We start from the raw sequence: 27,955 nt of genomic DNA on the forward strand, positions 1-27,955 counted from the left end.
GCAGGAACAGGGTACCCAAACTGTTCCCAGTGATGTAAATGCCTCCTCTACTATGTCCTGCCCCACCCCCTCCAAGGAACCATCCAGTTATCATATTTGTTCAAATGAAGAAAGCAGGGAAATGAGAGTCTCAGTCAGGTCATATAATTGCTTTATTCTCACTCTCTTGTGCTGTTTAAGTGTCTCCCAGAAAAGAAGAAACCCACGTGGCAGGGAATGTGGCTAGGGACGTTCACTGAGCCAGCAGCAACCACAGAACAATCCAGGGGTGGGAATGAGTACTGGAACACAAGGCAAAAGGGTGGTTAGTGATTCCTGTCCTCTCACTCCTCAAATGGGAATAAGAGAAGAAATATTTCATGGTGGTGCATTGAGAAACAGAACTTCAAAGATCTGGCCATGACGGGGGATCAGAGTGGGCAAGATTAAAGCCTGGGCTTTAAGCGTCCAGTGTTAGGGATCACTCTAAGAGAGAGAGAGAGTGGGAATAGATGCATCAACAAGAGGACATGAGGGGTCTTGGGGAAGAGGCCCAGCGGCGATGAGGGGGGAGGACAGGGCAGTGAACACGATGCAGAGGGTTCTTCCAGGTGGCAGGGCAGGGACAGGGAGGGGCAGATGTGCTCATTCTGTCCACTCCTTCTTAATGGACAGGTTCCACTCCCAGGTGAGGTGGTCGTGCTTGTCATCATCGGTGAAGAAGGACTTGTTGTGGTAGGTGCCTCGGGCCAGCATGCCTTTGGGAGCCTCCTCAATCGGAGTCAGGAACTCATACTCTTCTGGCCGAGGCCCGTAGCTGCCAACCATAAATGTGGCTTTATCCACTGGGAAGAAAGGAAAGTTCGTTAGGGCAAGAGTCTGAGAGAGAAAAACAAACACTACGGACTGGAGAACTTGGAGCACTGCTTAGAGGGATCAAAGCCAAGAGCAATGGTGTCCAAACCTGGCTAAACATCAGGTTTACCTGGGCACCTTTTTTGTTTTTTTTCTTTAAAAAATATTTTTTATTTGAGTGCCTTTTAATACTACAGTTTCCTTTGACCCAAAAACGATGGTCAAGTAACAGAGTGTGGATCCCTAGAATCAGTGTTTTTAAAAAATAGCTTATTCTGAGCATCAGAAAAATGGTGGAATCAGTGCCCTAAATCAACGGAGATGAAGAATATTTTTATGGAGATGTAGCAGATTATACCATTAAAAAAAAAGTCCCAGGTAGTCAAAAAGTATTAAATTCCACTTATGAGGTAAGTAAGTCCTGGGAATGTAATATACAGCATGGTGACTATCCTATATATTGTAATAAAGAGCTAATATGCAAATGGTTGTCATGACCTCATGCTCTCATGCTCTCATGCTGGAACTCCTCAGACACTCAACACTGGGAGAGAGAAATGGGGACCAGCCAGGCACAAATGAGCTTGCAAGACAGGAATGGGGACCAGCCAGGTTGCAGCCCGGGAGAGGGACAAGCCACCCATCCTGTGGTCCCAGGGACCTGCGGGTATGGACTGGCAAAGCCACCCACCCATGGTCCCCTGTGGCTGTGGCCAGCTCGGGAGAAGCCGGCCTGGGTCCTGGGTGCCTGCAGCCAGCCAAAGGGAGGGAACCCTGGGTCATGGGTGCCTGAGACTGACCAGAGGAGGAAATCCTGGGTCCCGAGTATGGGGCAAGGCAGAGGCAGTTAGGGGCGATAGGCTAGCAGGGGAGCAATTGGGGTGATCAGGCCTGTAGGGGAGCAGTTAGGGGCTGTCAGGTAGGCAGGCAAGTGGTTAGGAGCCAGCAGTTCTGGATTGGAAGAGGCAGTTGGACATCCCCTGAGTTGATCCCGGATTTGGAGAGCGTGTAGGCTGGGCTAAAGGACTCCCCCAACTCCCAGGCACGAATTTTGTGCACCGGGCTTCTAGTAGTTAATATCATACTGTATGTTTGAAAGTTGCTAAAAGGGTAGATCTTAAGAAGATCTCATCACAAGAATAAAATTATTACTTTGTGTGTTGATGGATATTAATTATGGTAATCATTTTATAATATATACATATATCAAGTCATTATACCATACAACTAAAACTAATACAATGTTATATGTCAATTATATCTCAACTCAAAAAAATTCAAACTAGTTGAGGCCTGGGTTCTTTTCTAAGTCATAATATTTTGGGCCTCCATTTCTTTTTTATATAATGAACTTCATGGATCTTTTATCTACAGACTATCATTTAATAAACACATCAATTACGGCAGATAAGATAACACCTGGTGACCAGAACGAACAGATATTATGGGTAGAATAATTTGAATGCAAGGGGAAAAACAATAATTTGATTTAAAAAGTAAGAATTGGTTTTCTTGTCCATTTAGGCACCCGATGTCTTGATTGAGGCATTTAACCCACTTACATTTAAGATTATTATTGATAGGTATTTATTTATTGTCATTTTTATTTTTTATTCTTATTATAGCAGCCCCTTTAACATTTCTTGGGTGGGAGCAAATAGCGGAGGATCAATGGAGGGACATCTGTAATATCTTCAACAATAAAGATAAAGCTTTAAAAAAGTAAGAATGGGAACAAATGTTAACCAACACTGTTAAGAGGTGAATAACTGGAATGTATATTAAGAATAAGTAAGGAATTAGAAAGTGCAAATACAGGTAGGTAGGTAGGCAGGCAGGCAATGTTTAGTTAGCTGTTGAGTGTTGTGAATAAGTCTGAAGGAACAGCTACAGACACATCCTAGCCCTCTCCCTTCAATGAGGCAACATAGTCCCCATGCCCAAAAGAAAATGAGAAACTGAACTCTCTTTTTCATGAGACTAGGTATTAGAAAGACCAATTAAAATATTTTAGCTCCACAATCTTCTGTGGGATCTGAGTAACCGAGTGGTTCTCTATGGCATGCAGATTTATCAGACCTTTCCTCTCTCTCCCTTGTTTATGGACTTGGTGGGATGGATGCATTACCGTTTCACACCTCCATGGGACGAGAGCCCTAAGGTAGAAAAGGACTGTCAGTGTGCTCCCATCAGGTCCCCCTACCCATACTCATGGAAGAGACCTGAGGACAGGTTCCCAAGGCATGTACAATTTAGGTACAACTTGTCAAGAATAACTGCGGATTAAGTGATGCTCATATTAGTTGTTTCGAATAGACAGCCTTTCTTAATTCCAGAAAAAAATTTTTTTCTTTCTCTGTTCAGGAAATGAAGCACTTCCCTCCCTCTCCCCACACCTCACCCTTCCACCACTCCACCAACTCTCATTCCCATTAAACACAAAATGCCAGTGGATAAATCTTTCCTTCTTTCTTGTTTTGGATTTCCCTGACACTCAGGTTTTATACCTGAGAACTGCTTTATTTATTATTTATTTACTTTTTACTTTTGAGAGTACTTTTATGTACTTTATTTTATTCAATCTTATGTTGGTTACTCTTTCCATTTATGAGCAATAAAGTCAAATTCCAGAAGCTGAATGCTGAAGGTGAGTGGCTGACTCAGTCTAAACTATGTCTCCTGAACATAGGTCTTGCCATTAATATCTAGGTCAAAGGTATATGCGTGCCTTTCCCTAGGGTGAGAGTTCACAGCTTTTTATCAGATTCTTAAATGAGTTCATGCCTAAAACTTGCTAATAACCGAAACTTTAAGTATCAGTGAGAAGCAGATTTGAGGACAGTGTAAAGTGTAGTTCATTTACCTTTCACCCCAGTCCGGTAGGTGTGCTGAACATATTTCAGGCCTGACACAATATCTCTGTTCACCTGTAGGTGGGAAGGACACAAGCAATTCAGATTAAAGGGGCTCTTTCATTTTTCATCATTATCTAGCCTGATCCTACCTACTGTCTTCTCTGAGCATAAGAAGACTGAAGATTAAAGTCAGAGTAAGTGTTACCATTATCATTTAGTGTGGTGGTATGGCAGAGGTTGGAGAGAGGAGTTCACAAGACTCAGTGTTGCCAATCTGGTTTTAATCATTGAAGACTGTGATTTGGGGGTTTGTGAAGGAGGTTTGTGTTTTAATTAAAACACCGTCTCAATATTCTTCATCACATTTCTCCTTCCTCAATGGTCCAAAGGATGGTCTTGAGCTCCCTCTCCCTGATTCTACTAGCCAGAAGAATGTCCTTGTCTTAGGAAAGGCTACAATGCCACCAGTGGAAAATATTATGTAAATCTGAAAACCCTAACCTGAGAAATGATCCACCTAGCCCACGAAAACCAAACAAGAAGGAGAAGAGCTGTAATGGAAAATCGAGTCTAGGGGGTGGTTGTTCCTGTAATGTAAGTACAATTCGAGGTCTTGAGCTGAAAAGATGGGCCACAGGAAAGCATCCTCCCTATAGATAAATAATGGGTAAAAGCCACGGGTGTCTGGCAAGTATTTTGAATGTCTGTCATTTTCAGACGTTGTCTGAGGTGGTGATACTTTCCCAAGCCTTTCAAAGAAAATTCACCAAGGCAGAATGAAAATATAAACAGTCCAATTACTTTGTTTTTCCATTAGTCATTTTACCTCAGACTGAACTGGGTTGTCCGTTAATTTTATATGGTGATCATTTTTATACAAACACATTAAATTGGTCATTGCATCATTAGCTGGAAGGCTGGGTTAATTGTTCATAAATATGAAGAATTTAAGCACCTTTGAATAATTTCTCCTGAATTCTCTTGAATAATAATTATGGCTCCCTTTTTGTTTTGGGCAGGATAATTAAATCAATCTCCCAGGGCTTCATTATTTATAATGAGATAGCATTTCAGTGAATATTGTCAGCTTAGGCTCTAGACTGTCACTCAGTAAAATCTGTCGTATAACTCTGTCAAAAGCAGATAAACTGGAAACATGATGAAGAAATTGTGATATAATAAAACCCAATCTTTCTAATGACTCCGACTCCTACATATGGCTCATAGGAATAGGGAAAATGAATGGATCTTTCTAGAAGCCTCTCAGCCGGTCCCTTTGGCCTCATGGGAAATTGATCTGATGGAAATAAGACCTAAAAATGATGGTGGCATAGGAATAAGGACTTTAAAACAAAGAGTTTCATATTTTGCTACTGCTTCATAAAATGTCCATTTAATGTTTGATATGGATAAAAAAGTATGAATATTCCTGGTAGTCTCTTCTTCTGCCTGGATGCCCTTCCCCATATCTCTTCACACCAGGACGAAAAAGCCTTGGGGATGCCAATGGAAGTGAGAGCTGTAGAAGTCAGACATACTACATTTTTTAGGAGCCAGAAGAAAGAAACTAAAAGAATCATCACAGGCCAAATTTTGGAAGAGTGTTGTCAAGTTTTGGGGAAGAGGGAGAAGAGCACTGAGAGCAACTAAGAGACATAAAAAAAGAGGGTTTCACGAAATGTTGCTGGTGTTATATATACACGCAAACTTTCTTGGACATTCTTCAAGAGACATCAGCATAGAATTAAATTGCTATTTATTTATTTATTTATTTATTTATTTATTTATTTATTGTTAATCCTCTCCTGAGGATAACGTTTCCATTGATTTTTAGGGAGAGGGACAGACAGATAGAAACATTGATGTGAGAGAAACACATGGATTAGTTGACTTCTGCATGAGCCCCAACCAGGGCTGGGGCAGTGGAGGTGGCCTGCAACCAAGGAACCTGCCCTTGAGCAGAATCAAACCTGGGACCCTTTGGTCTGCAGGCCAACACTCTATCCACTGAGCCAAATCAGCCATGCCTTAAAATGCTTTTCAATTATTTTTCATTTTGATCTGGTGTTCCTTCTAACTGGAGCTCCATGCTGAGATGGCCACAGGGTGGTTCAACTTCATGGGGGTTATCACTAGAGACAAGGCTACACCCCTGAGGTGGAGACCTTCTCCTGTTGAGACCCTCTTTTTGTGTCCTTCCGTCCATCATCTTAATGTGTAGCCCTGACTACTGAGGCCCCCCACCACCAGTTTTCTCCTTGGTCTCCCCACAGAGCAGAAGCACATGCTCCACACCTTTATTTTTCATCTCATTCACATCACAATTTACCTGTCATGATTCATTTCATGTGATAAAAACTGGCTTACTAAATTGACAGATTAAGGCAATAGTGTTAATGATTAAAAATTGAATTTCCCACAAGGTGTTGCTAAGTGGTTGAATATAGACCTCTGAATCAGGAGGTCACAGTTCAATTTCAGGTCAGGGCACATGCCCAGGGTTGTGGGCTTAATCCCAATGTGGGGCATGCAAGAGGCAGCTGATCAATGATTCTCTCATCATTGATATTTCTATCTCCTTCTCCCTCACCCTTCCTCTCTAAAATCCATTTAAAAATATGTATTTTAAATTGGACTACAGTATAACTTATTCTAGGCACATTTAGATTCAATGCTTTACCAAACTCTCAGGTGCATTAGTAATAAATAGTACTACAGGAAATCAGGGAGTGAACCGTAGCTCAGTGCCTATTATAGAGTAGGCACTGACACTTATTTTCAGAATGAAATTATTTTGGGGCATATTTGAATATGGTGGAGAGTGATTGTTCATGGGCCCTGAGTCACACCCTGCACCCAGGGGCTAGAAGGGCCTGGTGTGCAAATAAAGAAGGAGGTGGGGCTTTCCTTGGTGGAACCCAGGCCCTGGAGAGTATGACTGACTGGGAAGGAGGGCAACCAAGGCAAATATAAGCAATTAAGAGCAAACAATGAACTTCTGACATTTGTTTTCAAAGTCAAGGTTATTTTTCTCCTTGATTTGGCTGCTCACTGGGACATGTACTTACTCATTATATGTCAGTTTATCTCCTATTCAGTTTTGTGCTTACCTGCTCCACAACTAAATTCTAATTTCAGTTACTTATCAAGACCCATACTCCCTGGCTTTATACAATTATTGAGCAATTAGAGCTGTTCTATTTTCTTTTCCTATTAATTAATTCATTCATCTATCTCTCAATAAATATTCACTAAATATCTACCATTTACAAAGTTTTGTGTGAATTGTTGGAAAGAAGGGATATGAAATCTCTCCCTATCTCAAGGTGCTTAGGCAGGATAGGGGAGAAATGGCATACATGGTACAATACAAAGAGAGGTGAGCCTTATGGATGGGAGTATTAGGAGTTCGCAGAGAGAGGGATCCCACTAGCTTAATTAAAGGAGGAGGTTCTGGCTGGGGAAAGGCAGGAGGAAAGGGCGGGTCTCAATGGGTGGAGCCCAGAGTTGGGGAGAAGAAAATCTATCTCCAGGGGGAAAAAAGAAAACACAAAGTTTGCCACATGATAATGTAAGAAATTTGATTCTTTTTCTTTCTTTGATTACAGAAAGGATTTAAACTTTGTCAAACACGTAGGGCAAGATACTTACTTTGAAGCAAATTTTCACTCTGTATTCAACACCTTCCTTTAGCACAAAAGTTTCTTTTTTGAGGGCTTCGAGATCCCCTGTTGAAGTAGATTTAGAAAGAGTTTATTCTCCTCAGAAGGAGGTACAAAAGTTGATGAAGTTCAAGCTCCAGAGCTATTTGCTGGGCCCATTAGAGCAACATGGTCCAGATGGCCCTGAACTCTAAGAATACTTGAGATTAGTGGCTGTGCATACGCACACTTGAAATGCCTGAAATCTTACAGGCAAATATGAAAAAAATGTGTTTTAGTTTGACAACAGCCCTGAGAAGATACAAAGCATTACCAGTAATGAGTTATGCACAAAAATGTCTATTATAATTGTTCAATAATAGAAAACAAGTTTTAATCAACCACCCTAGAGGACAGACTGGACTATCTCTCTAGTATCTCTATTGAACATGACATTGCATACACATAACCAAACAAAAAAAAATTGATTAAAGAATCAAAGAATATGCCCCTACACCTCAAATAAAGAAATATAGGAGAAGTATTGTATAAGAATACCAGCTACTTATATTTTTTTAGATTTGGTCATGTTTGTGGCATTTTCTAGCTTTTAAAGATGCACTTGTTTTGATTCCTTTTTATTATTCCAAATACATATTTGCTTTTGTACTTAATTTTGCATTTGCAATTTCAGATTAGTTTTCTTAAGGAGAGACACTTAAGTCATAAAAGCTTCAGGCTCCATAAAACTGGAATCTGCCCTTATCCTTGCACCCAGGTCAGAAGATAATCATTGCCTGTAATTCTCCTGATATCAGTCTGTATCCTTGGACACTGAGGAGTGAACGTGTGTGTGTTTTGCACTGCTCTGTGCACATGCTTCATGCACAGGCTGGTACCGGCACCCTATATACAGTATATCTGCGATTCATCTCAGTAGCTTCTTGGTGACAGAAAACCAAATTTGGGTTTTCAGGTGCTGGGAAAAGGGACAGGGACCAACTCTTCCCCATAATAACATCAAGCAAGACCTTCAAAAAGAACAAGTTTCCTTAGCACTCAATCAGGCCTTATCTTACACAATGACAGTTGTACCTGGTCACATTACACAGTTGCACAGTGGAAGAGGCCCGAGTTTGAGAGAGGGAGAGAGAGAGAGAGAGAGAGAGAGAGAGAGAGAGAGAGAGAGAGAGAGAGAGAGAGAGGGAGAGAGAGAGAGAGAGAGAGAGAGAGAAAGAAAGAAAGAAAGAAAGAAAGAAAGAAAGAAAGAAAGAAAGAAAGAAAGAAAGAAAGAAAGAAAGAGAAAGAAAGAAAGAGAAAGAAAATGCGGGTGTCTCGCCAGGAGAGACGCTAGACCGTGGGGGTAGTTGAATTGGTGTGTCTGCTCTAACGATTTCAGTTGAAGAGGAAGTATCTACTCAGCCTCTGATTTCCTCTCTCTGACAAAAAAGCCCATATAAGGCAAAGAGTGGATATGTTCTGTGAGAGGGGAACTACTTTGCTGCTCAGTCTCCCTGTTTGAGAGGCATGCATTGCTCAGTTTCAAGGGTTCACTTTTTAAATCTGGTGATACTTTTTTCTTTTCATTAAAGACCTACCTTTACTCCTCCAAATTCCTAGCTCTGTGGCCCTTATTTCTCTCTCAGATGCCCACTCCCCTCTAATATCCGCCTTCCTAGCCTCTCCTCAGCTCAAGTCTCAGAAAGACCTTGATTCTGGTTTACAGTAAAGTGAAAGAAAATAACATCTTAATTTGTACATATTTTTGAGGGGTTGGGGAGTTGCTTATTTAAAAGAATCAGAGATTTAAGTTAAAATAATATATAATTGGCAGTGGAATTCCTAGCATTATTCAGGAGGTCTTAGATTGCTTCTTGCTTTCATGCAAGTTATAGCTGCTATAAGATCAGTACTGTCTCTGACGTTTAGATTGTGTAAATATTACAATTCCGGAAGCATACAGCTTCTTAATGTTTCCATCCTTTTAGTAATTTCCATAGGAATTCTGCTATCATGTGCAGATAAAAATCCAAAGTAAATCCAATTCAAGTAAATATATTCAGTACCTATGCCTGCACTCTCTTCAGTTAGAGACAGAGGTTGGCTGTCAAGAAGCATGGTTGATACTCTGGTCCCCGAGAGCAAGGATTTGTGAACTGGTCCCAGATCTCAGGGGTTCACCTTACAAGTTTCCTTTTTCTTGGTTAGGGGATAAAGAGCAAGTTTTTCCAGTGATTTCATTAGCTCTCTTTGAGCAGCACAGATAGTCCACTTACCAGTGAGGTCCATGGTGATTGGTCCTGGAGCACTCTCACAAACCAGGGTAAGGCGGGTGACAGTGACATTGGGGGCTTTGGGATCTGCAAGATTCAAAAGGAAATGTAAGCATAGGGAAGAGATATGTATTCTGTGTGTGTGTGTGGGGGGGGGGGTGTACATTTCAAGTAGGAGAGGAAGAATATAAAGAGAAAAGTGAGAACTTGATCTGAAGTAGAAATAGTAGGTTTACCATGTTTCATCACAATGGCCTTATAAATTACAGTGATATTATTCTCTGCTTTGGACACTTGTAGGTCCTAATTATAAACAGCAAATATTTTCTGGGTGATTATGGGTGAGGTACTCTGCTAGTTGGGCAATGTTCATTTATCTCTTTGGGCCATGTTTTTGTCTGCTGCAGCGTATGTAGAAGTGATGAATGGTTGGGTAAGGAGTATGAATGAGAATGAATAAGAAGACATAGAAAATGTGAGAATGGAGAGAATGCAATTCTAAATGGTAAACTGAAATTCTTTTTAAATCCTCCCCATATGTTATCTTTTCTTGTTTCAATGCTAACTTGCAATTCTTCTTCAAAGAAGACTTAATTGTGCAATCCAACACTTTATTCACCTATAGATCTCGATTCATTCATTTAACCCTGGAGGCTTTTGTTACACTTTCCTTTGCCGTGTTGCTGAGTAGCTGAAATGTATGTCTTCTCTGGGACCCTCCACCTGACCCCCATCCCCATACACACACCTACTACCACAGGGCCATCCCCCAGGAGCGTTTTCTTGTATTTAGTTAGACTTTCATCATCTTTGTCCATCTCCTTCAGCTCTTGTAGAGACTTCTGAGGTGGGGGCTTATAATTGAGCTTCCCGTCCAGATCATCCTCTTCCTCCTCCAGTTGTGGTTCTGGCGCCTTTTCAGTCATTTTTATCTATTTCAGAGAGAGAGAGAGAATAATAATTCATTAGCCAAAAGTCAGTGGATCTGAACATTTGCTGTTAGCATTATCTTTGCTCTAATGGACTTTTGTAGTTGTGATTTTCCATGAGATTTTCCCCTAATTTCACCTCATTATATTTCATGAAATAAGAATATAATGCATTACAGTCTTTTTTTCTGCCAAGCCTGAATTTGTTGGTATTATAATGAGTACATCCTATTCACTGAATTAAACAGACAAAAGAAGAGTTTGTTTGTGAATTATATGTCACAAGTGAAGCAAAATAGCAGAAGCAGATCTGAATAATGAGCCAATAGTCTCAGTTTGAATAGTTATAAAAATTATCACAGTCCTCCAAATCCAGCCAGCCTTGCTAGTGTCGAAGTGCTCAGCATGTGCAATCCTGGATATGATGGTTTCAAGAGACAGGTAGAGAGGAAGTTGGCTTCTTTCCATTAACTGACTCTTCCCCTAATCTCCTGCAATATCGCAAAGATAACTCATGAGAAATTGTAGGCCTCCTGTGATACCTGCCTGAGATGTCTGAGTGGTTCCCACTCAACACAGCTAATAATTTCTTGAGCAGGTATTAGGCTCTATGTTTCTCTTGAATCTTCAATAACACTTGACTACTTCAGGCATTTTATAAACATTCATCAGTTGTTTTATTAGGTTTTAGTAAATGACACAAAATAGCAAAGGACTAAATTTTTCTAGACAAAACTGCATCTCTGACTTTTGTATCCCTCCACTGATCTCTCTTTTCTGGACCACTTCCCCTTTAGTGCCTCCCACCCCTCCCCAGATTACCAGTGACCTTATGCTCCAAGACCTCTTCTGAGCTTACCCTGGAGTCTGTCTTCTTTCATCATCATTCACATTTGCTCATGTTGTGTTAAAAACAGGAGGAAAGATCCAATAAAAGTGTTCATGCTTAAGTGTTAATAACTAGAGAGTAGGCTTAAAATTTATTCCTCTTAAGGTATGTATAGTCAGAGCTTTTCAGAGCTGAAATGGACTGTAGAGATGACATATTCCAAACCCTCATTTAAACATTGAGGAAATTCAGTCCAAGAGGGTAAGAGAATTGCCAAAGTTCACATAGGTGGATGAGATGCAGTGTCCTCATAAAGAGGGAAAAAGTCTACTGGAAGAATTTCAGGTCCCATGACAGGCCCAGTGGCTGGAGCTATTTGGGCAAACAAGGGAGATTTTGGGAAAGGAGATCATTTTCTGATTTCTATCAGTTCTACCCTGAGGGTAACTCCTTCTTTGACTGTGGGTAAAGGTGTCATTGCTCCAAAATGGCACAATGTGAGACAATACCTGTCACCTCTCACCCTGAGTGACTCTGCAAACTCCTTTAAGGTGCCCTGACAGTAAAGTTACCTCTGGCCAAAATCAGTTGTGGTTTTTTATTTCACTGTCCTTGGCAACAGGAAGAAAAATAATTTGGAAATAAAGAGCCCCTCTACCCCCTAACCCCCACGAAAAAAGTAACTTTAAAGGAAAAAAAAGAAAGAAAGAAAATGGTATCTCTTGGCTCACTGATTCTCTTCCAGTAAAATAATAAGCCAAACACGACAAGCCTTGATCAACTCTGCAAAAAGTATTGCAATGCTCAGGTCCACTTCCTGTACAGGAAGGAAACCCATAGGCCTGTTCCTATGGCAACTTTTGCTTCAGCTGAAGAGCCAGCACCACTCAAAGCTGAGCTTCTAGAGAACAGCACAAAAAAACACAGTGACCAACTTAGCTCATGTTCCAAACAACACTTAGGGAAAATGAAAGGACTGATTGGAAAAACAGTGAAGGATGCAGTGGACCGAGGTTGTAGATTGTGGATAGTTTAAGGACAATCATTAAGAGGCAGATGAAGAGCAACCCAAAAGATACCATCAGATGAGACATGTTCTCTTCTTCTGACCCAGAAGCCTGGCCAGATCCTCAGGGTGGAGGTCACATAACAAACCTGTGGATGAAGCATCAAGAAGGCTATCTGCACAAGAGGGCATCTCAGCCCCCATGAGCAGGCCTTTCTGGAATTTGTTGTTTGCTTCTAACAAGTCATTTGCTTGAAGCTTTAACTATTAGACTTCTCATCTAGCCTCTAACTAGCTCAAGGCTATCTCAGTAACCTGCAGGGAATTGTAATTCTATACTCTAGAATCTCAATTTTGAAATGAGAATAAGAGAGTGAGAGGAGCAGAGAGATGGAGAGAGAGAAAAATATGATTTGGGGCAGGAACTTCTAACCTCAGTTCAGTATGATGATCATTGGCAAGTCAATCTATCTGTCATCTAGATCTTGATCTTCTTATTAGTAAATATGAGACTTATCTCAGTTCTATAAAAATGAGACACCAATTTATTTAAAGACATAAAAGAGCAGAGGATAATGTGGGGTTACTGTATGAATTTGTTGTATCAAAAGGAGGACATTCAGGACCACACAAAAATAATTTGGTTTAATTATATAGCATAGGAAAAAGAGATAATCCAAAACCAGCTCTCTCTGGTAAGCTGATTAGAAAAAGATGAAAATGTCTTACTATAGCAAATAACAAACTGGAGAAGTAGTTCTCAGGAAAAGCTCATTTGAAGCAAAATTAAAGGCAGAAAAATTTGGTGAGCACCTCCTGTTTAAAAGACACTGTTTTAGCACATACCAATGCTGAAGTTACTCTTCAAAGTGGAGGAGACCTAGCCGGTTTTGCTCAATGGTTAGAGCCTTGGCTTCTGGACTAAATGGTCCCAGGTTCGATTCCAGTCAAGGGCACACTTGACCCCCAGTGGAAGGCATGCAGGAGGCAGCAAATCAATGTCTTTCGTTATTAATGTTTCAATATCTCTCTCCCTCTCCCTTCTGCTCTGAAATCAATAAAAACATGTTTAAAACAAACAAACAAACAAACAAGAAAATAAAGTAGAGAAGGGATTGGAGGATGAACAATCTAAACATACTAAAAAAAAAGCACAGCTGGTTTGATTGATTTTTGGAGATTATAGATCTCTTTAAACCTATAATAAAAGGCATGGTCCTCATAAAAGGAAGGAATAAACCAATGAAATTGTGCATGCAATTCAGGGGTTCACAGACCCCTAAGGTACTTCATAGATTTCACTGGAGTTCAAGATTAGGAACATGACCTTGAAACTAACTTTTGGAAATATGAAACAAATAGTTGAGAAAGTTTCTTTCTCTCTCAGACCTGGTAGATCAAAGACACAACTTGGCCTCAAGCTAAGGATCAAGTTCATGAACACAAAACATTGGGTGTATAGAAGCAGGATGATATATCAGGAAGCCCCTTCATCTGAAGGAACATGACTGCAAAGCCTGGACTGAAAGCAAAGGTGCCAGGGAGCAGATCTTCAGGAGAAGAGTCTGTGGTCCATCTACTTGATTTTGGATTCTCATCTCTTCACTGAATTAAGCTTATCACGCATGGGTTTTGGTTCTGGCTTTGCTGCTAACTGGCTGTGGACTCCCCCCCACCCCTCCCACCCCCAGCCCCCAAGCAAATGTTCCAACCACTATAGATCTCTCTTTCCTCATCTTGGGGGGTGAAGGGTGAGAGCAGACCATCTTTCAGCGCTTTCCTTTTCTAATGCCTCTATCTGCATGTTTCTCCTGACTTGAAGTCAGTGTCAGTGAGGTTGGCATTCAGTTACCTTACTTATGTTACTGAGTATATAAGAGACTGCATCTTGGTGTTGTATTTCAGATTTATGTGAATTCCCCAAAAGTGCTACATTTTAAATTTCACAGTTTATCTCTGCGGAATGTTGGATTCTCCCAAATCCCAGCCACAAGTGGTTTATATAGTTTGCTGACGATTTGTGTATATTTGGCCACAAATGTCAGTTTTTTTTCGGGTGCTTATTAAAGTTAAGTCAAAATTTGATGGAAATTCTATACACCATTGTCTAATCTCATCGTCTAAAGAATAATTGAATTTATTGTTGATGATCATTATACTAACTATCTTACAGTGCTAACTGCTTTCATGAGGATTACACAGTCCTCACTACAGAGCAGGAAACTCTTCTATGGACTCAGGTACATCGCTTGCCCAAGAAGACATATTGTGTAAGGGGCAGAGTGTGGGTAGGTAGTCTGACCTTTAGCTACTTTGCTCTGTTTCTTCCGTTGTCTTTATTAAGGGCTAACAATCAAATTATAAAGCACTGTCAGTCATTCTGGAAATCCATCTGGGGTGCCCAGGCAGAGGTAAATGCTTCTTTGCACCATTCTGCAGGGATGGCTTTAGCAACGCAAGGACATGTCGCATACGGAAGATTTCAGTGCAACTCTGCCCCGTGTCACCTTGCGCAAGCCTCTGAACCCCTCTGAGCTCCAGGCTCATCCTCTGCAAAATGAAATCTTCGCACTAGAAGGTCTCAGAGGCCCCTTCTTAGTCCAATGACTGTAAGGCTACCTTATGTAAAGAAGTCTATGAAGTGAGAAAGCAAAAGAGGAAGTGGAGGTGGGGTCGGGAGCACCCAGCCCAGCAGCAGAACATCTGGCTGGGCTTTTCACACCTTCCTGCTTGCCCACTGTTTCACAGAGAACAGGGTTTGGTTTGCTCCTTTCATTGATGTTGTCTTTGACTTTGGTTTTTCTTCTTTTTTTTTTTCTTTTAATATATTTTATTGAGCTTTTTACAGAGAGGAAGAGAGAGGGATAGAGAGTTCGAAACATCGATCAGCCACCTCCTGCACACCTCCTACTGGGAATGTGCCCGCAACCAAGTTACATGCCCTTAACCTGAATCAAACCTGGGACCTTTCAGTCCGCAGGCAGACGCTCTATCCACTGAGCCAAACCTGTTTCGGCTGACTTTGGTTCTTTACACAGAATGATAAAATGGAGAATTAACAATTATATATATGTATTTAACGAGATTAAAGTGGACTGTTTCACACTATGGCTTTTTAAATGTGCTTACTGTTTGAGTTATCTCTATTTTCTACATTCCATATAACTAATCCTATACAGTGGTGAGTTTTCACAGTGGAAACTTCAGTCTCAGGCCTGCTATCTAGTGAAACAATGACAAGGATTAGATGTGCTGAGGTGGAGACTTAATCATTTCCTCCGGCTCAATTAAAACACCTAATTATTGTAAATTGAGATGGTTACTCATGGCATGAGTATGACATTGCACAAATCAACATTTTCACTTGCAGATTCAATGGAATTTCCAAAGTACTGAAAGTGAAATACACTTATGAACTGGCAACAATCTCAGGATAGAGCACGCTGTTCATTAATGCAGTTGCAAATAATATGAGGGCAAGGAAAGGTGAAACACTCTGAGTTTAGAGGAAGCAAATCACATGGTAAATTCAGAGAAAGATACGTTCCATATCTTCTGGAGCATGGACTTTGAGTCTGATGATCAGAGATTCAAACTGTGGTTTGCTCTTGAATTATTATAGAATTTAAGCAAGTTATTAATCTCCCTGAGCCCAAGTTTCACCACCAGTAAGTGGGAGTACTCCTCTTTCTTTATGGGGTTGAAGAGTAGGAGAAAACATATGAAGAGTTCTAGGACAATACTAACCAATAGTAGATGTTCAATAACTGTCCTTTCCCTGCCTCTCCTCCCTCCCCTGCAATACTGTCTGCTTTGTTGCTCAACTCCAACAAAGAGGTAACTGACTGCCCAGGCATGAAATGCTTTCCATTCCATCTGCAGTGTTGACCATGTCCACTCCTTCCTCCTTAAAAATAGATTTTGTTTCTTTGAGGAGTACAGAAGAGACAAGAAGTCCTGGGAATCACAAAGATTGTTTATTAACGGAATCAACCTTAACATGGGACTGTCACTATTTTATTTCTTAAAAAAAAACTTCCACATGAACAATTTAATTTTAGATTCTATTTTTTCCTCCCTATCATAATTGAAGCCAGAGGTCACTCTGCAAGGATGAGAAAGGCACAGCTAATGGAGAGAATTTCTTCTGACTCTGGAGCAAAACACTGTGGGGACTTTACTCGTGTCCCAAAGTTGCCAGATCATACATCTAGAAGCACAGATCACGGATATTAGAGAAAAGAGGTAGAGATGACGGGTGGGGTGGGGGGAGCATAGAAATGTGGAAGTACCAGACAGAGGGGATTTTCATCGGAGAAGTACCTATGGAAGTAAGCATCAGCATTCTCTACACACACCCCACCTCCCATCCCCATCATCTCCTCTTTCCAATGACTGATTCAGCCCTAGTTTCCTCATATCTGGGACTGCAGCCCTGGAGCAGGGTGTGGAGGGTCGGGCCACCTCTGAAGGACTGCCCACATTTCAGTCAGGGATTTGGGTCTGCTTTTCTGCCTGCTTGGTGATTGAGCTTATTCAGGGCATCCAAGTCTACCCTTGGGACCTCAGAGCTGTCTGTGCTTTGGAGTCCTCCCTGGTGTCTCTGGAGTATTCCCTAGTGCCACGGAGGAGGAATCGGTATTTTCTGGGTCCTCAGGGCTGCTCTCTACCACCTCAGCTCCAGGAAGAACATCTGAAACTGCAAAGCTGTGTGAAAAGAACCAACCCAGTGCCTGAGAGGATTAGGCCTGGTTAGAAACAACGAACACTACAATAAATCCCGAGGAGGGTCCAAATTACTGGAAGCAGAATTCTTGAACATTTCCTTTGGTGGGAGAAATAGTACTTTATTTCTTGCCCATGCGTTCATAGTAATATATACTCTGTTGACTCAGATTCATATGCAAAAGGAGGGAGAACTGAATTCTCCTTAAACTTTTCTCAGTATCTACCTTGTGAAGTCACTGTGCTAGGCATTTTCACAAATATTTATTTTAAGTTATCTTTATTTTTTTATTTTTTTTCATTTTTTATTTTATTTTTTTATGATTTTAATTTAATTAATTAATTAATTTATTTTTACATATTTTACTGATTTTTCCCCCTCCCTCCCACACATCCCCTCCCTCCCCAGAGTTTTATGTCCATTGGTTGTACTTATATGCATGTATACAAGTCCTTCAGTTGATCTATTATCTCCCCCAGTTCCTCCTCCCCTCCCCGCTGAAATTTGACAATCTGCTTGTTGCTTTACTGTCTCTGTATCTATCTTTTGGTTCATCAGTTTATAATGATCTTTATTATCCACAAATGAGTGAGGTCATGTGGTGTTTCTCTTTCATTGATTGGCTTATTTCAAGTTATCTTTAAAGAAAACTGCATTGGAAGCCACTATTAGGCAAAAGACTATACTGTAGTAACGCAACACATTTACTGTTTTAAACGAAGCATGAAAAATTAGACAAAAGTAAAGCCTTTTTTTTTTTTAATGACCACTTGTGCTTAGAATTCATGCCTTTAAGAAAACCCACGTGAATTTTTACCAGCTCTGGCTGTGGAAACCAGAAAACGGAGCACAGCACAGAGCAATCAAGTGCTTACTGAATGAATCGATGTTGAAGTTTTAGTAGCAGCAGGAGACCCATCTCTGGGTTTGTCAGTATGGACTCAATTCTAGAATCCTGGGGGGTGATACCACTGGCCCAGGTACAGGATGCTCAGAATGTGGGGTTAGAGAAAATTGCTCTCTTGGGACATTTCCTAAAATGTCCTTTGGAGGCATTGTAGCTGTGCCTCCACCCCCACCTTCACACCCTACACATACCAGTATGTGACTTTAGTCGAATCACTTAACACTTCTGATACTTGCTGTCTGTCCTCCCTGTGTCCAGGATTCAAATGTAAAATTTCTAACACCAAGCCCGATACATGGAAGGCATTCCACACAGGTTGGCTCTGTTTCTCAGTGGGCCTCTTTGTTCCTCCCCAGCGAGGAAGTTGGGGCACTTACTGTGCTCCTCCCACACACTAGCCTAGGCTCTCAATTTTTCTGCCACATTGACCTTGCCCATCCGGCTTCCACTGAAAGCAGAACCTTGATGTTGCTCAGAGCATGCTTCCCTAAGAGCAAACTCATGCTTTCCCAAACCAGGAAGAGACAAATTCCAGTGCCTGGAAGGTGCCAGCTGGGTTTGGTTTGGCTGTGACAGGGTCGTTCCCCAGGCATTTGATTTGTGTAGCTCAGACGGAGACTGAACCATCCTCTGAGAATTTCACACATCTCACCAGAGGATAAGATGGTCTCCTTCCTGTGCTTGTGTTATATCTGGATTGGGAGGGTTATTTTCTTGTAAATAGAACAAAGCAAAGCAATGGCCAACAAGAATGATACCTGCCTGTGACTGACCCCTCGATGTCCCTTGCGCGGTCATTCCTGCAGTGAGAGCTCACAGGCTAACCCTGATTTCGGGGCTCTTGGGCTCTCTGGGAAGGGGTGACTTTAGGAACTTCCTGTGAGAACAGCCCGCCTTCCCCCACCTTGAACAGGAGACCAGCTCAGGGTTCATCCATCCCATCCCACAAGTTACCCTGCAGCTAGAGTGTAATTACAGGCTCTGTTTAGAAAACATGCCGATGGGGACATCCCTGACAAAGTTAGCAAGTATTTCAGGTCATGCCTCAAGCACTTATAATGGTGGCCAAGCTCAGACCAGTTCATTTTGAAAGCCCATGGACTGGGTGTCCTCACTAGGTCCACTTGGATTTTTTTCTAGAATCTAGCTTTTAATATTCAATGTTTCTCTCAGATGTAAAGATTTTTTTATTTTTTATTTTAATTTTTGGCAACAACAGCAATTATCTTTCTTCCCACCTCACTGCAGGAATTTAACAAGAGGTGCTTGTGAGCGGTAGAAATTCTATGCCGGTAGGTCTGATGAGTAAATAACAGTGCATTCTGTCCACCATGCTTCCTCCTTATAGTTAGATCTTCTTGTGGACACTAAGGGAGGCTTTCCCTAAGTATTTCTTTTGTCTCCCAGAACATTCTTTGGTGGAAGGCAGTTTAATGTTTGACAGCTTTGAACAGCTTTTTCCCCCCCTTTTCAACCAGTCTCTTTGAGCCTACTTAAAAACAGGAAACCACACATCTCCACCCAGGCACCACCCCGCCATCCTCCAGCACCAGCCCTTTCAGTTTGGTTCTATCATCTTTTTGCCTCTGAGCCTGGCCGAATGCCTGCTCCCACCTGGTGGAACCCCCTCTGGACACTCCCCAGAAATTGTCCACGCAGTCCATGTCCAGGATATTCAGGATTTGGTCTCCTGGGCTGCACACACATGCTCTCCTCCCTCACCGCACCGTCCCTCCTGAGTCATTGCTACCATTCCTGGCTCTGACTTCCCCTTCTCTGCAGAACCGTTCCAGCAGCCTACTTATGATAGTACATTCTTATCATAAAGTTTGTTTTAAAGAGGAACTGCCCCTCTAAAAAGAATACCCTGGAAAGGGCTGTATAGCCGGTTCTCTGTGCCCACCAGGAGCCTCCCCCAGACCCCCCAAGATTTCAACTTACATTCAGTGTGGTTCACGTCTCTGTCCGGGGTGCCTCTGTCTCTCAACTCTGACTTCTGAGTGCTGGCAGTTAGAACAGGAAGGAAGTTACTGAGAGAGAAAAAAAAAAAAATGTTTTAAACCTACTAGAAGAGGAAACCCTGGGCTGTCTTAAATCCTGTTCTGCACGGCATATCTCTTGATCAGCGAACTCTAAGCAGCATTCTTGTCCCTTAATGGCACATGTGGGAGCATGACCGCCCATGTGAACATGGATATGCATGAATGTTCATGAAAAGGGTGTGGAGGCTGCAGCCGGGAGTGCTATGAATAATTGAGCGATGCGGCCACAAATCAAGTCGTTTCAGTGCAGGCAGGCGCTTACGGAGGCTCCTGGTCTGAAACCAGCAGCAATAATTCCCACAGGCTTCACTCTGTATCGCTAACGTCTGTTCCTGCAGGGTCTCTGCCAGCTCCTTTATCAGCCAGATTTGCTGAGAGTCTGCTGGCAGCGAATGTAGGGTGCTAAGAAATGATGAACGTTAACTGCATATATTTGGCCCTACATTTAAAAATGTGTCCTCAAGCAGATTTTTAGAAGTTTGTGGGACATAGTTTCAAGATGTAGCTCTGTATTGCCGCACAACCAAATGTCATTTGTTGTCATTTTCACTATTTTTTTTTCTTTAAATGAAAAAAAAAGCTAAAATACTGCTTTTGACTAAACCTAGGAATGCAGATGACAAAGTCAAGTGAAACTTCTTTAATTCATACTTTTCTAACCCAGAATTTGTGAGAATTTCACAAGTACTAAAATTGACTTTGTACCATATTTGAGGAAATGGTTTGTGAAGTGATTTAAATGGAGAGAAGTTGAGGGGCCATCTTTAAACCATGGGAGGGAGGGAGCAGGTTTTAAACACCCAAACCACATTGACTCTACACATTTTCATAGCAGCCACCATTGATACATTCTTATTCATGCTAATATTTCAGTATTCAGTATTTGTGTCATTTCGATATGTTTGAAGCTGACTAGTCAAGCAGGCATATTTGGAGAAGACTGACATTTGTTTTGTTGTCATTTAAATGCCTTGCATTTTGTTCACTTTGCTTTGTAAATTGATGCCCCTCGGATATACTTTATCCTTAGTCAATGGAACAGAAACAATCAAGGACTTCTCCTTGGTCATTAGGTGGGAGGAAGGTGATTAATCTATCTATACTAATAAAAGGGTAATATGCCAATTATACTGGACATCTTCTAGACAACCTTCCTGATGTCCTTCCAAGCAAAGCTACGGTAGTGGGGCCAAGGCAGAGGTGATTAGGGGTGATTAGGCTGGCAGGGGAGAGCAGTTATGGGGATCAGGCTGGCAGAGGAGAGCAGTTAGGGAGATCAGCTAACAGGGGAGAGCAGTTAGGGGGATCAGGCTGGCAGGGGAGAGCAGTTAAGGTAATCAGGCAGGCAGGCAGAGTGGTTAGGGATGATGAGGCAGGCGGGTGAGCAGGTAAGACTCAGTAGGCCTGGATTGTGAGAGGGATGTCTGACTGTTGGTTAGTGGGACACCCACTGAATTTCCTGGATTGGAGAGGGTGCAGGCCGGGCTGAGGGAACCCCCCCTCCCCCATGCATGAATTTCCTGCACTGAACCTCTAGTAAAAATATAAAAAGGAAAATAGTATGTAAATAAAATTGTTATACTAAAAGTGTTGAAAACCAAATGCAAATTTAGTAATGCATTTCAAAGTGGTATAGTTGGAAGATAGGTCTTGAAAGAAAACATTTGATTACTGTATTATAGGTCAAAGCAAATCTGAATTTACACAGAAGACAGTCAATTCTGTAGCTCAGGACTCTCAAGAGGGGACACATTTCTTCTTTTGGTAGCATTGGTTGAACTCCTCTTTTCTCCCAGGCTCTGCTGTTCTCGGCACCAGTGGCACAGCTGTCCATGGCTGACAAAATCTCTGTGCTCTTGTGGAAGGAGACAGACAATGAACAAATAGCACAGGTGGAATAAAGTATTTGAAACAAGAGGGATTTAAAAATTAGAATGAGATTTTTTTTTAATCTATGTGCTACTTCTCATGTCATTTTTCATGCGATTAGGAAAAAGATCTCACAAAGTTAAACAGGAGTATTTCTTTTTATTTATTTATTTGTTTGTTTGTTTGTTTGTTTGTTTTTTGTTAAGCTCAATGTGCCCTTGCAATTTTTCTTCTTTAAAAATTAATTTTAAAAATTTAATTTATTGGGGTAACACTGGTTAATAAAATTACAGAGGTTTCAGGTGTACAATTCTGTAATATATCATCTGTACATTGGATTATGTGTTCTCTAACCCCAAGTCAAGTCTCCTTCCATCACCATTTATCCTCTTCAACCTTCCCCACCCCCTTTTCCCTCAGGTAATCACCATACTCCTCACAATTTTTCTTATTGCAGTGCTTTTGGCACAAGTGTTGAAAGGTACAGAAGCACCTAAAAAATGCCCATAGAATCAGAATGTATGTGTGGAGTGTGTGTGCGTTTATTGAGGGAGAAGAGAGCATTCATAACTTTCACTAAGTTCTAAAAGAGGCCCATAACCTTGAAAGGATTCAGGATTGCTCATTTAGAGCCTCTTCCTGATACAGCAATGAAGGTTCAGTACATTGGAGGACAACTACCATATTATCCTAAAATATCTACCAGCATCACAGTCAAGGCAGGAATTACCTGCCATTTCTCAGGAAATAGCCGATTCTCGTTTTCTTCTGTGGTAGTTCATTGTTCACATGGATTTGTCAGGTGGGAAAACAGATTAAGAAACTCCTTAAAGAAGATTAAGTGGCAGACACTCCTCTTTCAGCTCATGCTGATTGTGGTGTGCTGTGGACTGGGGCTCCCTTAGCCATACCCAGTTTCTGCAATATACCATGATTATGCCTGTCATGGTACTAAGAAGGGTAGGAAGGATCTTAGCCCTCTTATAATACCAAATACAAATAAATAGAATGTGGAAATCTGCAGAAAAATAGGAATTTCCAGAAAAACAATCAAACCTTGGATGTATTTTTCAGCTTTTCTTTGCTGTTACAAGTAAGGCAAATTCTAGACCGATCTTTCATGGGTTGGTACCTTGACCGTGAGCCTGAAAAAGTGACATTGACTGCAAACTGCTGAGTCTTCCCCTTTCTGCATGGCTGTATTTCCTGCATGGCTGTATTTCTAGCAAGCTGCAAGTGCTAGAAATACAGACAATAAACACTTAGAGAAGACTTTCTGCCTTGCCAGCTGTCTGTCCTGACATGTGTCCTGAGGCACAGACAGCAGCCAGGGCTGGAGGGAAGAGCTGCAGTTTAGACCGACATCCTGGCTCTGCCTTTCATTGTCAGTGTGTTCGTGGGTCAGTGCTTTCATTTCTGAGCCTCAGTTTTTACATCTGCAAAAGAGGAATAGCATGAGCCTTTAGCGTTTTTTACATCTCATAAAGATGTATGAGGAAGCATCTGACAGAGTTCTGACCTCAGAGCAAATGCTTAATAAATGTTCCAGGCTAAGAAAATCATCCCCATCATCAGTATTTCATGACTAGAGGCCGGTACATGAAATTCATGCATGGGAGGGAGGCAGGGGTGAAGAGGGGTCCTTCAGCTCAGCCTGCACCCTCTCGCAATCTGGGACCTTTTGGGAGATGCCCAACTGCCGGTTTAGGCCTGATTCAGCAGGGATACTTGTAGATTGGGTCTAAACTGGCAGTAGGACATCCCTCTCACTCGTAACTGCTTGTCTGTCTGATTGCCCCTAACCACTCGCCTGCTTACCTAGTCGCCTCTAGCCACTCACCTTCCTGCCTGATTGCACTTAACTGCTCACTGGGGTGGAGCCAGCAAGGGTGAGGGGCCATGGTTGTTCTGGTCTCTGGTCGTTCTGGTCATTCCACCATTTTGGTTGCTGGCCTTTTATTATATAGGATTTTTCTCAGCACATTTTGCTCCTTATTACTGCAGAGCAACTCTTAGCATGACTAGAAAAGTGTTGTTTTCCAAACAACAACAACAACAAAAACTCACAACAAACAAAAATCCCTCATTGATACAGATAACAGCATAGTGGTTACCATATGGAAAGGGGGCTGGGGAGAGATTGAAGAAGGTAAAGGGGGTTGAATATATGGTGACAGAAGGAGACTAAACTCTAGGTGATCAGCACACAGTGCTATAATAAGTTGAAACTTATGTATTCTCATTAATCAATGTCACCCTCATAAATTTAACTTTAAAAATACATAAATAGTAAACTGAATTTAAAAATACATAAATAGTAAACTGAAAAAGAAGAGTTGTTTTCATCTAAGCACTCACAATCAGCCTGCATAAATATAAAATATTGCTTCCTCCTTCTTTGAAGCTTCCCTCTGCTGATTAAAAAAGAGTGTGTGTGTTTTTTTCTGAACTCCTAAAGTGTTCATTGTTTATACAATGTAATTTAGTACTTTGGTAAACACTCCCCTGTATTACTAGGTAATTATTATTAAGCTTATGTGTTCACACAAATATAAAGCATGAAGAAAGGGCTGTGTCTTACATACCTGGAATTCCTGGGAGTGGCTTGACTGAATCATGCCAGAATTTGAGTAAAATTCTTCTGTCTGCATTCTTCCTTTTTCCCCTCCCCCTCCACCTTGTTCCTCTGGTGATAACATTGCCTAGGGGAAGAAGAAGTATGGTCATGTGTTTGTAGAGGTTACTGACACCAACTTTACTTTTCCTATAGATGACTTATTAAACTACATTATGCAAGTTTTCATAGCCTTACCATAAATACAGACCCCCTGTTGGGTATGTGACTTGCAAATATTTTCTTCCAGTATATGACTCGTCATTTCATTCTCTTTTTAGAGTGTTTTAGATAGCAAAAGTTTTTAATTTTGATCAAGTCAAAAATATTCCCTTTTTCCTATTACAAATTGTACTATCACTGGCAGATCTAAGACCTCTTTGCTTAGTTTAAGGCCCTAAAATTTCTCTTATTTTTTTTTAAAAAAGGTTATAGTTTCACATTTTCCATAGAAGTCTGATACATTTTGAGCTAGTTTTTATACAAGGTGTGAGATTTAGGTGTGGAGTTTTAGGTGCATGAGATTTAGATATTCATTCTCCAGCTCCAGTTGTTGAACAGGCTGTCACATGTCCCGTCAATTTATTTTATACTTTTGTCGAAAATTAATTGGGCACATTTGTGTGGGTCTATACCTAAGTTCCCTACTCTGTTTCATTGCTTGTGTGTCTATCCCTCTGTCAATACCACACTGTCCTGACTTCTGTAGCTATGTAGGAAGCCTTAATATTAGGAAGACTGATTCCTTCCCAATATAATTTCCTCTTTTGGATATTTCTACAGTTTCTGCTTCTTTTTACGTTTTAGAATAAACTTATCTTTGTCTGCAAAAACTTTGCTGAAATTTTTATAGAAATTGCAGTAAAGGTGAATTGGTATCTTTAGTAATGTAGAGTCTTCTAATCCATAAACACAGTAATTTAGGTCTTCTTTGATCTCTTTAATCACCTCTTTGTAGTTTTTAATCATATAAATTCTATACATGTTTTGTTAGATGTACACCAAAGTATTTTATTTTATTTAGAGCAATTATAAATGGTACTACTTTTATCATTATTCTTTTTAATTTAAAAAGGACATATTAGAATTTATTTACACATGAGAACAAATGTTTCCTCTTCAAACTTGTCATATGTGGAGGCTATTTGCCCATTTCAATCATCTTTTTCTTTCATTTTTTTAAAAACTGAGGTATAATTGACATTATAACATTATATTAATTTCAGTAATGATTCAATATTTGCATATATTGCAAAATGATCACCACAATAAATCTAGTTATCATCTGTCACCATACATACAATTTTTTTTTGTTATGAAAACTTTTAAGTTCTATTCTCGTAGCAGCTTTCAAATGTACAATACGATAGAATATTATGAGCATTATTTTAGTTTTTGTCTTGTGTTGGTGTCAAAAATTTTCATGTTGATAAAACTGACCTCATGCAACGAGTTAGGAGATGCTACCTCCTCTTTATGTTCTCAAAGAGAAGACTGTATTTTTAATTCATGTTATTTTTTTTCAATATTAACAATCTGCTCTGGAGAACCCATTACCACAGTGGCATATGAAGGGGAAGAGGGGCCAGCCTTGTGCATTCTCTCCTCACATTACTGTTTTCCCCTCTGGAGTCCACTGTGCTTTTGTTAGAGTTGGAAGCTCAGTTTAGGAGGTTTCGAATTTGGAGGAAATGTGACTTTGATGTGTATCTCTCCCCTCACTGATATTTTAAGCAACACTAAAGAGAGATTAGAGATTAGCACTTGGGTAAGAAGCTTATAGGACAGCTAAAATTTTAATCACTTTCTAGTTACTTAGTACCTGCCTTTTAACTCTTTTCCTGAATATAACTAATAATACTTTCCCATCTGCCAGAAGGGAAAGGATTATAGAGCTATGGAATATAGAATTCTTTCTTTCTTTCTTTCTTTCTTTCTTTTTTTTTTTAAAAGCATTTATATTTAGTTTCAAATTTTACAGAGTAGAACACACTCTCTGTGGTGTACCATTCTATGAGTTTTGATGAATGCAGAGTTGTATATCAACCAGTGCAATCAAGATACCAAATAGTTCCATCACCCTTCAAAAATCCCTTGTATTTCCCCTTTATAGTCAACTCTGGCCACCACTGATCTGTTCTCTCATCCTATAGTTCTGCCTTTCCAAAGGTCATAAATGAAAACAGACAGTATGGAGACTTTTGACTGGATTCTTTTACTTAATAATAGATTTAATATTCATCTATGTCATTATATCTATCAATTTATTTTTCTTCTTATTTATTTATTTATTTATTTATTTATTTATTTATTTATAATTTTGGCTCAGCAAGTTTTCTGAGCAAGTTTATTATACTTTTCATGTCTGTGAAATCTTTGTGTCCAGCACACCCAAAGTTTTACCAGAGCAGTTCCTTGGTGATTCATCACCTTGTTTCCTGCAATATGACCACCTTACTTGGTTGATGAGATTGAAGATAGACAACTGACCAAAAGCCAGCCACCTACTAGCCAGCAACAAATGAAATAGCCTGGTAGAAGAGCTCTGCCTAACAGAGGCAGTGTAAAGTGACTGCTGATTGGCCAGCCTACTCAGATCCTCTAAGTGGTGTCAGAATGAGCAGCCACTTGGAACTGGGAACAGTGGTTGCATCCCCTGAAGGTACAAGATGACCAGATCTTTAGAACTTCACAGTGGTTTGAGCAATGTTTCATTCTCCACAAAACCCTGCTAGGGTGGTTGCGTTCCTGCTTTCATACTTCCCCTTGTAACACATACGTTTGCTCTTTCCACTGTTCTTTGTTTCTAGGTGTTCAAACATTCCTTCTGTTATCATTTCCTTTCTACTTCAAGAACTTTCCGTATGGTTCACTTTAGGAGAGTTTTTCAAATGAAATTCTTGGCCTTTTCATAGACTGGCTACCCCTCACTCTCCACGCTCCTGGATCTCTCTTGGAGGAACAAGAGTGGTGGCAAAGTACTGCCACCTCCACCCCCCCTCCCCTATTGAGAATCACAGGGCTACAAATTCTATTACAAATAAATGTGGTTTATCTATCTCAGGAGTGTCAGGATAGCAAAAAAATTGAGAATGCTAGCATGCTAAATCATTTGTCTTACATAAGAGGAAGTGAGGCTCAGAGAGGTGGCAATGTTTTTACAGAGCAGAGATGTGGTAAAACCAAGCCTACACAAGGGTCTAGAACAGCACTTCTCAAACATTAATGTGCAAACAAATCACCTTGGTACCTTGTGAAAATGCAGATTCTGATGCAGTAAGTCTGGAGGAGGGTCTGATATTCTGCATTTCTTACCAGTGCCCAGGTGGTGCTGATGCTATTACACTTTGAGTCTAACATTATTATTGTTTCCACTGTCTTTATGAATTGCAGTTCTACATTCTCAAAGGGATGAAGAATGTGTGATGAT

The 27,955-nt window shown here is 40.7% G+C and overlaps 1 protein-coding gene across 2 annotated transcripts; it reads right to left on the reverse strand.

Moving 5' to 3' along the window:
- Window positions 1-134: 134 nt before the first annotated feature.
- ARHGDIB (Rho GDP dissociation inhibitor beta) lies at window positions 135-20,105 on the reverse strand. Of its 2 annotated transcripts, XM_036456605.1 has the most exons (6): window positions 19,942-20,105; window positions 10,352-10,535; window positions 9,607-9,690; window positions 7,341-7,417; window positions 3,698-3,761; window positions 135-824 (listed from the first exon to the last, which is right to left on the reverse strand). In XM_036456605.1, exons 2-6 carry the CDS (start codon window positions 10,527-10,529, stop codon window positions 625-627), a joined length of 603 nt encoding a protein of 200 aa, XP_036312498.1. In that variant the 5' UTR covers window positions 10,530-10,535; window positions 19,942-20,105; the 3' UTR covers window positions 135-624. The 2 variants fall into 2 exon arrangements, with proteins under 2 accessions (XP_036312498.1, XP_036312499.1); XM_036456606.1 differs by lacking the exon at window positions 9,607-9,690.
- Between the last annotated feature and the right edge of the window lie 7,850 nt (window positions 20,106-27,955).

The sequence above is a fragment of the Pipistrellus kuhlii genome, unplaced genomic scaffold, assembly GCF_014108245.1.
Source record: "Pipistrellus kuhlii isolate mPipKuh1 unplaced genomic scaffold, mPipKuh1.p scaffold_m20_p_3, whole genome shotgun sequence".
Taxonomy (NCBI): Eukaryota; Metazoa; Chordata; class Mammalia; order Chiroptera; family Vespertilionidae; genus Pipistrellus; species Pipistrellus kuhlii.